Below are 14,953 nucleotides of genomic sequence, written 5' to 3'. Positions count from 1 at the left end.
AAACGTGCGAATCTAAGCGAAGAAGATAAGGGAAGAAAACCCAAGAAATTCCAGAACCAATTGGAACAAGGATTCCAATGGTACTAATAGGCACAAAAAGTCAGGTAAGAACTACAATAAAAATATGATGTAATCGAGAAGAAAGGTAAGACAAATTACATTAAGAAGAACACATCTTCAGACGATAATAATTCAGCCGGAGAGGATCCAGTTCTCCTTAGGCAACATTGACCATAAAAGCTTTTATCTCAAGGAAGACAAAAGCATCATGCTAGCTTCAGGAATACCAGTAGCGTTGGTTCCTAACAAAAATTTGCTGTATGATTTTAAAGATGAATCCAAAACTAAATTGCTTGCAGCAGGAATGAAAGAAATTTCTGTTGAGGGAGAAGGTATCCTAAACATTAAAATGAATGACAAAATCACAATAAAAATGCGAGCGGTGTTTGTTCCGTCAGTCAACATGGTTATGATTCCATTACAGTCCTTTTATAAGAATAACCTCTATGTTGCTAGAAACCATAAACATATCGTGAATTCCCTAGATGATGAAAAGTTAGCGTCTATCTACATAAAAGATAAGTTATGGCGGATCTCAAGTGATCACATTCAGTTACCGAACAAACATCATCATGTAAAGAAAGTCAAGACATCCAAGAAATAAAAGTGACATTAAGAGATTTACGCAGGTGTATTAGAGAAACCGTTAAGAAAGGCGAAATTGGGGACTTATCAATATCTGCTGATCATTGGAAGGGCATTGACAGTTTTCAATGTTAATCATGTGTGAAAGGTAGAACCTCAAGACATTAGTACCGGGTCTGTTGAGACAAATTAGAAAAATTAATCTAGTAACTACCAATGTGATAGGATTTACTTATCAAGATGATACATAGGGGATCTTAAAACGTGAAACATGAATGGATCACTTGTGTAGCTGGCTTTAACGATCATGAATGGACATACATACATTATTTCTGTTTGACGTTAATACGTATTTATATATACCTATGAACGCGTCTACATGAACTACAGAGATGGGGTGAGAGGATGACTCTCTACTCAGTATGGTGCAGTGTTCTGTAGAATTTGATGGAGTTGGCTCGCCTCGCCTTCTAGTCTGCTGATATCTTGCTCTAGACCTTTGATTCTCAATTCATATTCAGTTGCCTCTTGTGATCTTAACTGATTTCTTTCAACACGTTCCCTGTTCCTTTTCTCTAGGAATGTCGAGGTATATTTATCGAAATCATCGTTGATTTGGTTCACTTCTTTTTGCAACTTTGCATGTTTGTTCACACTTTTGCTTTTCTTAACTTGCAATTGTTGTAACTCTTGCTTCAATTTGCTCAATTGAGATTCGGCTTCCTTTAACTTCAACTTCCATTGATCCTCTGTCTTACTACATTCTAAAGTTCTTTGAAAATGGTTATCCTTCTCAACAAGGTACACTTCTTCTAGTTCTGTCTCTTTTTGAGTTAACTCTTTCAACTTCTCTTCCAATTGCGTAGTCTGAAATTCACCTTGTTTCAATGCCATCTTCAAATTCTCTACTTTTGATGCACTTTTCTCATCCTGGGTGACATTGAATTCGAGTTTCGTTTTGAATGTCTCGATATCCTGTTTCATCGTATTAACCTTCTTGGTAACTTCTTTCCTGGTCTTCTTCACTTTGGCCCTTTCATCTGCAAGGTTTGCATTGGTGGTTAAGATGGAATGTTTTAAAGTTAGGATAGGAGATAGGAACTTTCTATGGTAATATGAAGGGAAACTTAAGTCTAACGCCTCTTGGTCACCATTTTTACCAATGGTTCTGACCATTAAGTCTGCAATTAAATAGTCCTCCAGTTCGTTCAACCTGTTGACAAATTGGATGTCATAAGAGCATAATGGTACAAGGCCACTCACTATGGTGTACTCTTGTCCCGGTATACTAGGAACGATTGCAGATCCAACTTGAGACCAAATGACACCGTTAACGAGAATGATCAACTCACCTTCGAAAAGAGAATCTATCTTGAATGTAATGGAATTGGCTCCAATGAATGTAATACAAACTTTATAATCATGTCTGGTTTCGGTGGAAACAAGGTTTAATTTGTGATAGTCGTCCATCGCTGGTGCAATCAATGTCATCGAGTCCGAGATAGCTTTACTCGTGAACACACCTTTGCTTGGGTTTGAATTTACTGGGGACAAGTTTGATTTCACACTTTGAGCCACAGAATCACTTTCAGTAGGAGTAATCTTATCATCATCCACTGCAACAGTCGTAGTCAATGGTGTCACATTATCGTTGGAAGCCTGGATGTTATGCTTCTCTGAAATTAACGTTTGAGTGGCAGTGAAAATCGCCCATATTGGTGGGATGATGTGATGATTCTTCCAACGGAAAAGTTGTCTCACGAAATTTTGTAAATTAACCGTTGAAATGGTAGAAAGATTGGGACAATTCTCCTGAGATTCAAGGTTCAATTCCAATTTGTACACTTGGTTAGATAGATCATTCTGATGATCTAAGTTCGACTCTGTTGAAAATGCGGTTGTGATATTGGGGACCCAAGTTTGATTATTAGAAGCAGATGGAGAGGTAATACTGATATCATTCACCACAGAATCTTTAACTAAAGACGAATAAATTGGTGCAGGTTCCTGAGGATTCGAAGTATTGTTCAAGTTGGTACCTGGAAGGGAAAAAGAGGATGAAGCGCTGGAACTATGTGCCATATTTGATGATTGCGGAATAGGAGCCTCTTTAGTCTGTGTGGAAGAGGACAGCGGTGTTGTAGGAGATGCGTTGCTGGGTCCCTGATTTATTTGATCGTTACTGTTGGATTCGTTATTTTTACGTTCATAAGATTGTACTATTAAATTTTGTTCGATTTGAGCAACCACCACATGGAATGACGCCAAATACGATGCATATCGGATGTATCTGCTCGAAAATGTGAGAAATTCAAAGATGGATGGTAGCCTCCCAGTCAACGAGGGGTACTTGTCTATCAATAATGTCCAACGTGAGATGGTAGGTTTGGATGGGAATGCAAATACTGCTTTCTCATAGTCGAATAGGAATAACAACTTCTGTATCCATTGCGTCGAGAGAGCATATATGATGGAACTAGTTGTGGCAACACTTAGAGCATCCTTGGGATCATTGACCAAAGAAGAAGCTACTATAGACATAGCAAGATTCTCTATGGGTTCAGTGAAATATTTATCACCGTAATACTTCAGTATAAATGCCAAAATTGCCTCTTGAATCAAAAAGAATAGCAGTTTCTTCTTAGATTTTCTCAATCTTGGCTTCGTAGTTTCACCATTAACTCCCAGCACGTTATTTGTGGGGACTGCGTTAACTGTAGAATTGGTAGGACTAGCAGAAGCCTGCTGTTTGCTCGCCATCACCGATTTCTTTCTCGTCTTGGCCGACAATACATTATTGATGGGTGCCACTGCTACCGCCTGGATAGGTTTGATCTGATAATCATCATCATTGACAAATCCGTTGTAATGAGACTTGGGTAGAAAGAATCTGATAAAACACTCTGAAAGAAAGTTCCTCGATCTGGTAACTATGCTGAAGGAAACCAATAGGATCAATGATGCAAAATGATTGAAGCTCAAAAACACGATTAAAAGTGCAAGAGAGTCCTTGAAATGATGCCTTCTGATGAAAGAGAGACTCGGATCACTGCTGGACATGGCAGATCAAATGAACCAGAATCAAAATCTGTTTCTCTTCAATAACAGGAAAAACACAAAAATTCAACGTGGTAAAATACCCGTTTGGTGGCCTGGAAGAACACTTAGTTTTAAGAAATAGCTTCTTAAATTCAACAACTGGTCCCTATAAATGAATGAACGGTCCACGCAGCAACTATTGGTTTGTACTGCCCTTTCCAAAGTTGTCTTTTCCTCTTAATGATTTGCTTGGAACAAGCTAAGTTCAACATTTTCCAATTTTTCACTTTAGTATGCGATGCGATATTAAAGGAACCAACGAAAAAGCTTAAATTATGCAGAAGCGCAGGTACAAAAGATGCTGACACATCTGTGTAAACATTTGAAGCGATGGCTAAGTGACATTAATTATAGTCAGTACGTTTCATATCATAAGAGTGTACGATGTACATTAATTTTTCCTTACATAAATGAGAAATATATCCTTTTCTAAATAGAGTTAATAAATATTATGTCTTCAATCGTTAAGAAAACTCGCAGAGCATCTCATCAAATTATGGAAACAGTTGTTGACATACACTTTGAACAATTTCCTAATATCGTCTTAGAAAGCACTGGCGATACTGATTCTCCGGGCATATGTTTCGAAAGAAACTGGCTCCCATTGGATTTCAAGGCCTTCAGCGATCTGTTTACCCAAATCTTCATTCAAAAGACCGAAGTATTGAGACACACGAGTCTTAATTTCCGGATTGGAGATCTTAGAAGCATGTGCAACAACGTTTTTGACGAATGTCTTCTTATCCTTGTCGTTGTACACCTTTTCGTATAGAGCTCTTGGTTGTTCCAAATCGACTGGAGATGCACCATTGACAATATAATATTCGTTGATCTTACCGTTAACAACACGTTCATGTTCTACACGGTTTTCTTCTTGTCTCTTTATTTCAGCGACAACATCCTCTTCTAATACAACACCAGTAAATCTTTCGTGCGTTGACTTGGCATTGTTGTCATCCAATGTGTTGAACTGAACAAGGTTTTTACCGGAAGAAGCGATATAGTTTGGTTGGTCCTTGAAGTTGAACATACACATTGGCCCATCTCTTTGGAAATTCGCACCTGCAAATGGACAAGCTTCTCTACCCATATTCACGGGTCTATTGACTGGTAACTGCATAAAGTTGGTACCAAGTCTGTGACGTTGAGTGTCTGGGTACGAGAATAATCTGGATTGCAAGACAGAATCGTTGGATGGCTCGATACCTGGAATACAGGTGTTTGATGGAGAGAAAGCAAGTTGCTCGATTTCTTCGAAATAGTTATCGACGTTATGGGTTAGGGTAATGGTACCGAACTTGCGCAATGGGAATTCCTTATGTGGCCAAATCTTGGTCAAATCGTTAATGGAATACCTGAAATTTTCTGCTTGCTCAGGGGTCATCGTCTGAACATAGCAATTAAATTTTGGACGTTCACCGGCTTCTAGCTTTTCGAACAACAATTGGTTATTATAATCAGGATTTTCACCAGCTAACTTATTGGCTTCTTCCAATGAAAGAGTCTTGAATCCATTCTCTGGTAACACATGAATTTGCACGTAAGTCAACTTACCTTCAGCATTGATAAACTTATAAGTGTGACCGGAATATGCACTCATGTCAGACCAAGAAGCTGGAGTGCCTCTATCACCGAACATATACGTGATTTGATGGATGGACTCGATATTTTGAGTCAAATAATCCCAATACATGGAAGTATCAGAAGCCTGTCCCAAATGATTCCTTGGGGATCTCTTTTGAGTGTGAATAAAATGAGGGAACTTGTTTGCATCTCTGATGAAGAACACCGGTGTATTGTTGAACACCCAGTCATGGTTCCCCCATTTCGTGTAAAACTTGAAACTGAAACCTCTTGGATCTCTGGCTGTATCTGGAGCCCCTGATTCACCGCCAACGGTACTGCATCTTATGATACCAGGACACTTGTAACCGGGAGATTGGTATGGTGCTGCATATGTGATGTCAGATAACGAATCAGTGAGTTCAAATTCGATATGACATCCGCCACCTTTGGCATGGACAACTCTTTCGGGAATTCTTTCCCTATCGAATCTAGCTAGAGATTCTATCAAATGGTTATCCTGTAGTAAAAGTGGACCATCTGGACGCGAGTATTGTGCACCGTATGGATGATGAGAGTATTTAAACCCATTTGAAGTGGAGTAAACTGGAGGTGAAGAGTATTCAGAAGGCATTGTAGGCAGACTGTCTTGACTTAGATGTTTGATCTATTCTGTGAGCGATCAACAATTGACATGATACGGTAACGACAACGAATTAGGTAACACTCACTCATCATTCCAATCCATTGAGCCAGTTTATATACTTTTCCAGCACTGTATAGAGCAGCTAGACCTTCAGCTAATCATTAATAAGTGACTGCTCTGCAAGCGTGCAGCTATTACTGCGAAACACCAAACCATACGACAAATCCAACCATTACTTACGTCTTCTGTACCCACCGTAATACCCTTAAAGCAACATTGAGGGTATCTCGTGTTTATCTCTCCCTCTTTCTCTCGATAATCCGGTAACTCCATCAGGAAGTAATCCAGGAAGTAGTAGTCTCCTCTCTCCTCTGTTCGTTTGCGTCGTTAACACATACTACCCTTATTTTCTCGTAGTGTATCGTACTAAATCCTTACACTCGGCCTCTGTTGGGTAGCGCTGCGACCTCTGTGCACTTTTCTTGGTTGTTTTGCTATTTGCTTTGCTATTAAAGCAAAACCTTTACGGAACTTCCTATGAACCCGTTAAAGAAGACAACGTTAAATATCCATTTCCAGCCCATAGCAAAAGACGTAACTGGCGATCAGAATCCGGTATAGCGATACTGAGAATTGTAAGGTGAAGAGGTCTAAAATGAGGGTAGCCCTAAGAGTCTTTGAGGCGCATTCTTTTTCGGTTTCTCATTACAAAGCAAAAGATTAGTGTCTCGACCCTATCGTTGGTTTTATCATCGCATCGAAATAATACTTGTTCGAGCTATATACTCTGTATAATTACTATACTGCTACTACTACCACTATATTATACGATCGGTGCCTGTAAGCTTAACAGCCGCACCATACTTTTGTAGTTTTGTAATCAATCCATCACCCTGTTTTACGAGAAGTTGGTATTGAGCGTTCTTGTTATCTGGCCGATTTGTCTCTACTATACCGTTGACACGGTCGATGACACAGTTGAGTTGTTTCGTTGGTATGAATTTGCTTAGATCTTTGTCTAAGAAATCTTCAGAGACGCCGAATGCACCAGCCATCGATTTTATCGAGAGCGTCTTGTAAGATTCCAATAGTTGAGCGTAAACCATTCTTCTCATTTCCCTTACAAAATAATCGGCGTGTTGGTTCAAATATTTGGAGGGCAATAGCACTTTGTCGTAGGTCTCTAACAAATATGGGAAATAACTTTTATATTCGGAAGTGTAAAGTGAAATGGAAAGGGAGGATATGGATTGTAACGCTGGCGTCGTTGTCATCAACGCTAGCAAGTCAGGCGAATCGATAATCTTTTCCTTCAAATCAGTCCTTTCAAATGCAAATAACCCAGTAACGAACGCGTAGGTAGCGATGTTCTCATACGAGGTAAGCTCGGTAGAAGTGAAAGTGGCTAACGATTCGACTAGTAAGGACGCAGCGGTCTTGAAATCTCTGATGGCCATCGAATGGATCCCCTTATAAGTCTTGTATCTATTTCTTCTTTCCCAATCACCACCTTTCTCAATCATCGCATTGACTCCTTCTAGCTTCTGCTTCACGTAATGCTGATCGTTGTAGAAGAATCCAAGTCTGGTTATAGTTAACATGATATCGATCTTGGCACCAGTAGACACAGCTTTATCCAAGGCCTTGGTCAACGTTTCCTCGGCGTTGTCTTTATCACCAATCTTTGCATAATACTCACCTAAATTGATCCAGGATTGAGCCTTCTCCAACTCACCTTCGTCTTTCTCTTCAATTTCAGTTAAATGATCCTTTAACTTCTTAATCTCTTCTTCGTTCTTCGCCACTAACGAATCGTAAAAGGATTGATCCCACTCAATGGCTCCCGAGGGTAACTCTTCGCACACATGTTTATAATATGGAGCCATATGATCTTCTCTGATCAGTTTCAACAAAGCATCCCTTGAGGCTTCATGTAGATGAGAGAGATTCCCTTGTCCAAGGACAAAAGCATGATCGGATGCCTCGTAATTTGGCACACGATTCACACTAGGATCCACGTATTGAACTTCAGTATCTTCAGACATAACGTTTGTTTCGAATTGTAACTTCCCTGGTACGCTAAAGCAGCTTTTGATGCCTTGTTCCCCTCTGTTTGATGGTGGCAAATGATTGTGTTCTTCCTATATTAGATGTGTTTAAGTCTTAGTTCTTACAATTTGTTAACGAATTACTTACCCGGATATTCACACATATACCGAAAGCCTGTGAGCCTTTCCTCACAGGATCCAGTAACCTTAAGATGTCATTGTGCAATGTACGCTGTACTACGTATTTCTATCCACGCATATGTACATACTTATATGAAGCGGTCTCTTGAAAACACGCCTTCTTTCCTTTAAACATAGTTTCTTTGACGATCTTTGAACATGAAATGGACGACGGTAGCTTGTAAAGTACTGATACTGGCCATGATACCCATTGTCAAAATGGATAGCCATACAATACGGGACTCTGTAGATTGCACAGTCGACATATTTCTCCATTCTCTGGCTCTCAGGTAGTCCATCATCTTTCTGATCTTGTTCAAGTTTCTGTCGATCTCTTCGATTGCATTGTTCGTGATCACATCCTCTGGATTCTCCTTCTCGGACCCCATAGTCCTCTTTTCCAATTCTAACGTAAGTTCAACTTTCTTCAGCGCAGTACCGTGAGTGTTTGTGAAACAGAACTTGTATTGACCGATACCAAACGATTTCAATAGGAAATCAGAGTATTTCTTTTGTTTCTCCGAGATAATGACGGATCCATCTGGGGAAGTGATTTCGAAATCGATTTCAAAGTTGCCACCAGTCAACACTTGGTAACCTACCACTAAGGCGTCGTCAGCAGACATCAAGTCATGGTATAAACATTCTTTTGAGAATGCAGGTAATGAAATCGCAAATGGTGCATAGTTACTGGATTCTGCCGCACAGAATCCACTGATAAACACCAATAGAACTGAAACAATAGAGTATAGCATTATTATATCCTCGTTCCTCGCTCAATTGACTTGGTAATAGCGATATATAGTGGTCTTAAGTAGCATAAAGGTAAACAGATAACCAATTTTGATTCAAAGAAGAGACGTGTTTTATTTCGACGAGTTAACACTGAACAAATTCGAGTTTTTTTTTTTAGTGTTTGAGGGTGGGATCGTGTTTTTTGTCAGTCACGTGTGTGGATGCTCTATTGTATGGTGGCAAAGTTGTCAAAGAAAGGAACATCAAAATTATATAGGGCGTGTGGTCTAGTGGTATGATTCTCGCTTTGGGTTAATAGCCTAGCGAAGCTTCGATAAACGAAGTTTAACTACTGCAAAGCATGCGAGAGGCCCTGGGTTCAATTCCCAGCTCGCCCCAATTTTGATTTTTTTTTCCTTCTACTACTAGCCAATTAGTATCTGCTACACTCACCAGTACCCTGCTCTAGTGTATCCTGCTGTACATCCACTTGAAGTACTGCTGTACATTGCCGTTGTTCACAACGTTCATTTCGCCCTTTCTTTGAAAGAACAACTGCCGTTGTACTTCATATTTCAAATTCTGTCGCATCGTGTGTTTCCTGACACTTCCTTCTTCTTCTTCTTCTTCTTTACATAAACGTCGTATTAAACCCATGGCAAATGTCGCATCTCTCAATGATAACGGTAGCAATACTAACATGGAATTAGATTCGGTGTTTCTTGTGATCAATTGGTTTAGCAATACGCCCTTGTGAATGAGTCTGGGACATTTTACCATATATTTCGTTACGATATCGATTCCGTACGGATCGGAATCTGTAAAGATATGAAATTGTACATTCCCCTGTAGACTCAAATCCAGCTTGTGTAGTAGTTCTCTAGATAGATGGTCTGGGTAGCCTTTACCCGTTACTATGATCCAATCTTTTATCATTTCTTGACACTGAATCAACTGTTGGAAAATTGCGTCTTTCTCAAGAACGATTACTTTGAGTTGTTGGTTTTGTTGTACGATCATTTCTCCCTGGTCATATGGCACCAATTGACACTCTGCGTGGAACAGCTGTGAACCTATTTGCAACCGTGGTCCACTGTATATTAAACCTTTTTGAGTGGAAACCACGTTGAAGAACAGTTTCTCGACATTAAACATGGCTTCGATTCTCTGGAATAGCATTTCAACCATCTGTTGCGATTCGAACAGTTCGATATTCCCATAGTATATATCTCTTACCGTCGTAGTATTCTTCTTTGTCTTGATTCGCTCGTTTAATATATGTAATAATTGCAACAATTGTGGGACCTTACTGCACTTCTTCTTGGTGTTTGCAAATTCAGGGTACCTCCATCTTAACAACTTACCACCTGAACCTTCTTCACATCGTTTCCTCTTGGTAATACTGCCATTAAACACCACGGTGATGGGGATTGCATGTTCCTTCAACGCTAGTCTGATGAACCTCATATTGTTTGTTATTTGCCGCTGACACTCTTCTTCAGATTCCACTTCGCTGAACTCAACGACTCGGGATTCAGGTATCATCCTTTCCTTCAACTTCATTCTCGAATAGCATTCGCCCATTAACGTTCTGAGACTCATGGTGAGATGCTTAGCTTGATTCGTTCCAGGGATCTTTTGTGAAAGTGGCTGGTAAGAGTTGACATTCATTTAATTATACTTACTACTAATTAAACTTTTCATATAGATACGACAATTTCGATGAGAACGTATCAGCATCCAAATAGCAACCCTTTAACCATCTCTCACCGTCAAATTGTCTCCTAGCATGCAAAATTCTTCTGTTGTGGAAGATGACACAGGAATTCTCCGGTAATTTGATCTGGAATTGGTTCTTCGGATCGTTAATGTACTCTTCGAACATGTATAAACCTTTCTTGAACTGGTTCAAGAGTGGAATATCAGTGATATCTTTGAGATTGAATGGTCCTTGGAATGGTGGTGAATAATTGACCACTGTTTCATACTTCTTGTGCTCTACTAAAGGTCTTTGCTGGTAGTACCTTTTATCATCTCTTCTATAATGATAAGTGATAGGAATCGTTTCCAATGCCTTTAATACACTGGGATCCTTATTTTTAATGTAGTTCAACGCTCCCAATGAGTCAACGAAGTAGTTCTGTCCGTTCTCTTCCAAACCTTCGCTATTCTTGATACAATGCAACAATTGCCAACCTGGAATATTCTCCAAATATAGCAAATCCATATGTAAAGGCAGAGGTTTCGCAGTATAAGCGATGTTGTTAGCCTGTGAAGCTTGGTTTTTCACATCGAAAAGCTCCCCATAAAAAGTGGTTCTTACGTGTCCGATTCGTTCGCAGATCATCTGAACAAACCATTCGCTGTAATTGGTAGCTGCCTCGTCTGGGATATCGGTCACTAGCCCTATACCATATTGGTCGAGCTTCTTGATCGTTTCAAAAAGACTGGATTCATCGTGTGGATCCATGTATGAATGGTAATCGATGCTTAGTGCGGATAAAAAATCCGGTTTGCTCACAATTTCTTGGTTCCAAACTTTAGGATCATACTTCTTAATGGACACACTTTCTCCAACCAATGACTGCAAATACTCACTCGTGTAAGTAAATTGATCACCATCGTTCCAATGAACATATAAACCTTGACCTTCGTCTACTATATCAGCAATTCCTGGCTGGATTGGTTCCAAGGGCCGACCACGATCAATCAATAAAGATCCTGTGGTGAAAAGCTTCTGGCTAGAAATCGGATCTACCGATTTGGGACTTTGACTAGCGTCCCTTAGTAATAAATGGTCCAAGTACTGTTCCTTGACTTGTCCCTGCTGTTGAAACTTAACTGTAATTCCATACTGAGTCACCTCACGTCCTATAATCTTGCTTCCCTTGCCCTTATCCAAGGAGTAAAATCTAACAAACGCTCGATTTAGCGCACTTCTACGTAGCATATTGCGATCGGGTATTAATCTGTATTATATCTTTTTGTGTTTAGACAATATCAAGTGGGAAATGGTTTCTGCTCTCGAGAACCAGGTCCTTCTAATCTATGAATGAATTGTTCCCTTCTCTATTTATACTCGTTTCTATTTAAATAATCCGGGGAAAGTCATGCGTTGATTGCAGCAACGGTCCAAAGGTTCAACGGAGATCACTATTTTGAAAGTGAGGAGGTGATAGTCAGCAAAGGATGTTTGATTGATGTCGTATTGCGACCAAGACGGTATGATTCGAGGACGTATCCTCTGAGAACTAGGACTCCTGGTTGCTGATGTTCCTGGTTTATGTCTCGAGACCCGATATGACCGATTAAGGTTTGAATGTTCCTTGAAGGCCGGTTATTTGTAGTAGAGGTAAACTAGGGTACTAAAGATGCTCTCTAGTTTGGTAGATTAGATATTTGATGGATACTGAAACCTGAGGAGCTTTAGACGGGGTTTCCGGCCAGCTCTGTAGTGTTTACTCTGTTCGTGATCACGTGATTTTCATTGAAATCTCTCCAGACTACATGTCCTCTTAATGAACACAGGTGTACATACGTGTGCCATTCCACGTCTAACATTAACATTAATAGTAACTACCTCTAAACAATGTCTAAATTACACGGAACTCTGGTACTCGCTCCATTATAGTGATTTCTACCTTGTCTCTCAGCATTGAAATCAAAGAAAAGAAACACAACTTCCATCTCATCGCTTTCGATAAAATCACTAATCATGAATCAAAGAGTAAGCATCAGGCAACTGGCTATTATCCGCCTGCAATAGAGCCTTTTATCTGTAAGCATGCTACGATATAGATACGGTGTGTTGAGGTATGCTTCTAGGAAATCTCACAAGGCTAATAATTCCTCAAAGGCAGCAAGCGGTACTTTCGAAGATGCTGGTATATTAGCATCGAAAGTCGCCATTATCAGGCAAACCCCACAGGATAATTTAAACACTGCTGGTTCTAACACTAAGAGAGGACATTCAAGTATAAAGACTTCTGATCTCAGTTTCAAGGCCTTCCAGGATAGATTGACAGAAGTTCCCAAGAATATAACAGGTGATACTTCCAAACCTCCAAGATTGCAGCATTCCTTGGCTAGATGCCTTTATCAACCTATGAACATTGTACCGCTACGAGATGAAAGAACTAACGTGTTCAATTTCACACCGTTCTTGGAGTACGTTATTCGAGTTGAAGATTTTAACTTTGATAGTATCGCGCCGTTTATCTCACCATCTGATGACGTTAGGTTGAGAAATATTACTAGGGAAATGGATAAGAAGTATTGCTCTTCTACGAGTTCTATGACAGGTATACTCTCCCAGCTTCACTTTCTCATATCTAATTTCAGGCCTCTGAATTTAGAACAGTTAACAAAGACGATTCATCCGCAACATAGTACGTTCACATTAGGTGCTCGTACAGCTACCGCATTTATCTTGAAGAGGGCTGAGAAAGGGGGAAACAAATTCTCTATTTCGAGTGATAAATCTATCAATAGGGATATCATTCTATCCAAACTAGGTCATTGTTTGGAGGCATTACTTACCACGGAAAAGAGTGAATTTAATAGCATTTTCAATAAGAATTTCGATAACGTCAAACCTCAGAAATCTGTGGACCACTATCATTATGCCACGATCGGTGACTTCGTATTGAGATCGCAACTAGATGCATGGGATCCAAAACTACCTGGAACTGGTGTTTTCGACTTGAAAACAAGAGCTGTAGCTGCAGTGAGGCATGATTTGTTCCATGTGGAGAATAATGAAAACTATACTGCATATGAGATTAATAAACGGTTTGGGAAGTTTGAATCCTTTGAAAGGGAGTTCTATGAACTGATAAGAAGCACTATGCTCAAATATTCCTTACAGGCTAGAATCGGTGATATGGATGGTATCTTTGTCGCCTATCACAATATCTCCAAGATTTTTGGGTTCCAATATATTCCCCAAGAGGAGATGAACTATATCTTACACTCTAACGTGGATACCAAGACCAGAGAAGATTTCAAGGTCAGAGATCGTCTACTTAAATTATTATACGGTGAGGAGAAACTAGTCACTCAGCATCATCATGAGACAAATCAATTTGAAATATCACAAAGAATCGGTGAAGCTGAGTTTAATATTAGCATGCAATTCCTTTCGTCTTTCCTCAAGACAGTTGAAGCAGGTCTTTCTAAACACCAGCATGCAAGAATAACAATGAAGACAGTTCCAAAATGCCCGATTACTAAAAATAAAGAACCTTGTTTACTCATTTTTGTGACTCCATTGGAATCGTCCGAATTGAAAGCCATTGAGAGTATGAAGCTTCAGAAAGTAATACTTCAGGCTGACAATGAAGTTGTCGAAGACTACATCTCTGAACTTGAGGAACTTCATGAAGAATTGGCCCAAAAGACCACTTGTTTTGCAGTTTACGCGAAGCACGAATTTGACAATAACTTTAAAGCCAATACTTCCAACATTCCCTATTACAACGACTTCTCAACAGAAATGAAAAAATATGTTAACAAATTCATCAGCAACAGCTCTTCAAATTGGATACATCCTTACTTCCATTATCCAGCTGAGGTTGAGGACTGGAAAGTAAAGTTCAACGTACAGCAACTGGGGATTGATCAACGATCCAACGCATATTACCAGAAATTCTTGAAAGAACAATTGAATCTCTTGAGAGTACAAAGCACCGATGCCACAAAACGTTCAGATAATGATTTTGAATCCGTACGAAGTAGTATGTTCAAATTAATGAACGGTAAAGAAGAGGAATCAGGACCTCGTGACAGCAGTGATATCTCTACTTTGCAAGCTATGCTTCGAGCAATATCAACGAAAAATGAAGGAAGGAAGACCGCTTCTGATCGAAACGTTAAAAAAGTGATGTGGAACCAAAAATAATAGAACCTACTACTACTAATACAACTGTAAAAAAGCTTCTGATAGATTGTACTGAAGTGTATCTAACTTGTATATATTTAATTCAGTATGGACACATAATATGTATATATACAGAAAAACTACCAGACGAATGAAGTT

The 14,953-nt window shown here is 39.5% G+C and overlaps 7 protein-coding genes and 1 non-coding gene across 8 annotated transcripts; 2 read left to right on the top strand and 6 right to left on the bottom strand.

Annotated features, from left to right (window-relative positions):
* Positions 1-1,062: 1,062 nt before the first annotated feature.
* NNF2 (Nnf2p) lies at positions 1,063-3,705 on the bottom strand (the record flags this gene model as incomplete). The annotated part of the gene is made up of 1 exon (XM_453712.1): positions 1,063-3,705. The coding sequence occupies one exon, from the start codon at positions 3,703-3,705 to the stop codon at positions 1,063-1,065; it is 2,643 nt and encodes an 880-aa protein (XP_453712.1).
* Positions 3,706-4,288: 583 nt separating this feature from the next.
* Positions 4,289-5,941, bottom strand: CTT1 (catalase T; the record flags this gene model as incomplete). Its single annotated transcript, XM_453711.1, has 1 exon — positions 4,289-5,941. The coding sequence occupies one exon, from the start codon at positions 5,939-5,941 to the stop codon at positions 4,289-4,291; it is 1,653 nt and encodes a 550-aa protein (XP_453711.1).
* Positions 5,942-6,771: 830 nt separating this feature from the next.
* RPN7 (proteasome regulatory particle lid subunit RPN7) lies at positions 6,772-7,998 on the bottom strand (the record flags this gene model as incomplete). The annotated part of the gene is made up of 1 exon (XM_453710.1): positions 6,772-7,998. The coding sequence occupies one exon, from the start codon at positions 7,996-7,998 to the stop codon at positions 6,772-6,774; it is 1,227 nt and encodes a 408-aa protein (XP_453710.1).
* Positions 7,999-8,309: 311 nt separating this feature from the next.
* Positions 8,310-8,936, bottom strand: ERP4 (Erp4p; the record flags this gene model as incomplete). The annotated part of the gene is made up of 1 exon (XM_453709.1): positions 8,310-8,936. One exon carries the CDS (start codon positions 8,934-8,936, stop codon positions 8,310-8,312), a length of 627 nt encoding a protein of 208 aa, XP_453709.1.
* A 256-nt stretch (positions 8,937-9,192) lies between these two features.
* KLLA0_D14597r lies at positions 9,193-9,314 on the top strand. Its single transcript has 2 exons — positions 9,193-9,229; positions 9,278-9,314. It is a non-coding gene; the product is annotated as a tRNA-Pro (tRNA).
* Positions 9,315-9,381: 67 nt separating this feature from the next.
* SPO11 (DNA topoisomerase (ATP-hydrolyzing)) lies at positions 9,382-10,587 on the bottom strand (the record flags this gene model as incomplete). The annotated part of the gene is made up of 1 exon (XM_453708.1): positions 9,382-10,587. One exon carries the CDS (start codon positions 10,585-10,587, stop codon positions 9,382-9,384), a length of 1,206 nt encoding a protein of 401 aa, XP_453708.1.
* Positions 10,588-10,603: 16 nt separating this feature from the next.
* Positions 10,604-11,866, bottom strand: KLLA0_D14553g (clavaminate synthase family protein; the record flags this gene model as incomplete). Its single annotated transcript, XM_453707.1, has 1 exon — positions 10,604-11,866. The coding sequence occupies one exon, from the start codon at positions 11,864-11,866 to the stop codon at positions 10,604-10,606; it is 1,263 nt and encodes a 420-aa protein (XP_453707.1).
* An 834-nt stretch (positions 11,867-12,700) lies between these two features.
* On the top strand, positions 12,701-14,815 carry PET127 (Pet127p; the record flags this gene model as incomplete). The annotated part of the gene is made up of 1 exon (XM_453706.1): positions 12,701-14,815. The coding sequence occupies one exon, from the start codon at positions 12,701-12,703 to the stop codon at positions 14,813-14,815; it is 2,115 nt and encodes a 704-aa protein (XP_453706.1).
* Between the last annotated feature and the right edge of the window lie 138 nt (positions 14,816-14,953).

This window comes from Kluyveromyces lactis, assembly GCF_000002515.2.
Source record: "Kluyveromyces lactis strain NRRL Y-1140 chromosome D complete sequence".
Classification (NCBI taxonomy): domain Eukaryota; kingdom Fungi; phylum Ascomycota; class Saccharomycetes; order Saccharomycetales; family Saccharomycetaceae; genus Kluyveromyces; species Kluyveromyces lactis.
This window is presented reverse-complemented; position numbering and strand designations above follow the sequence as displayed.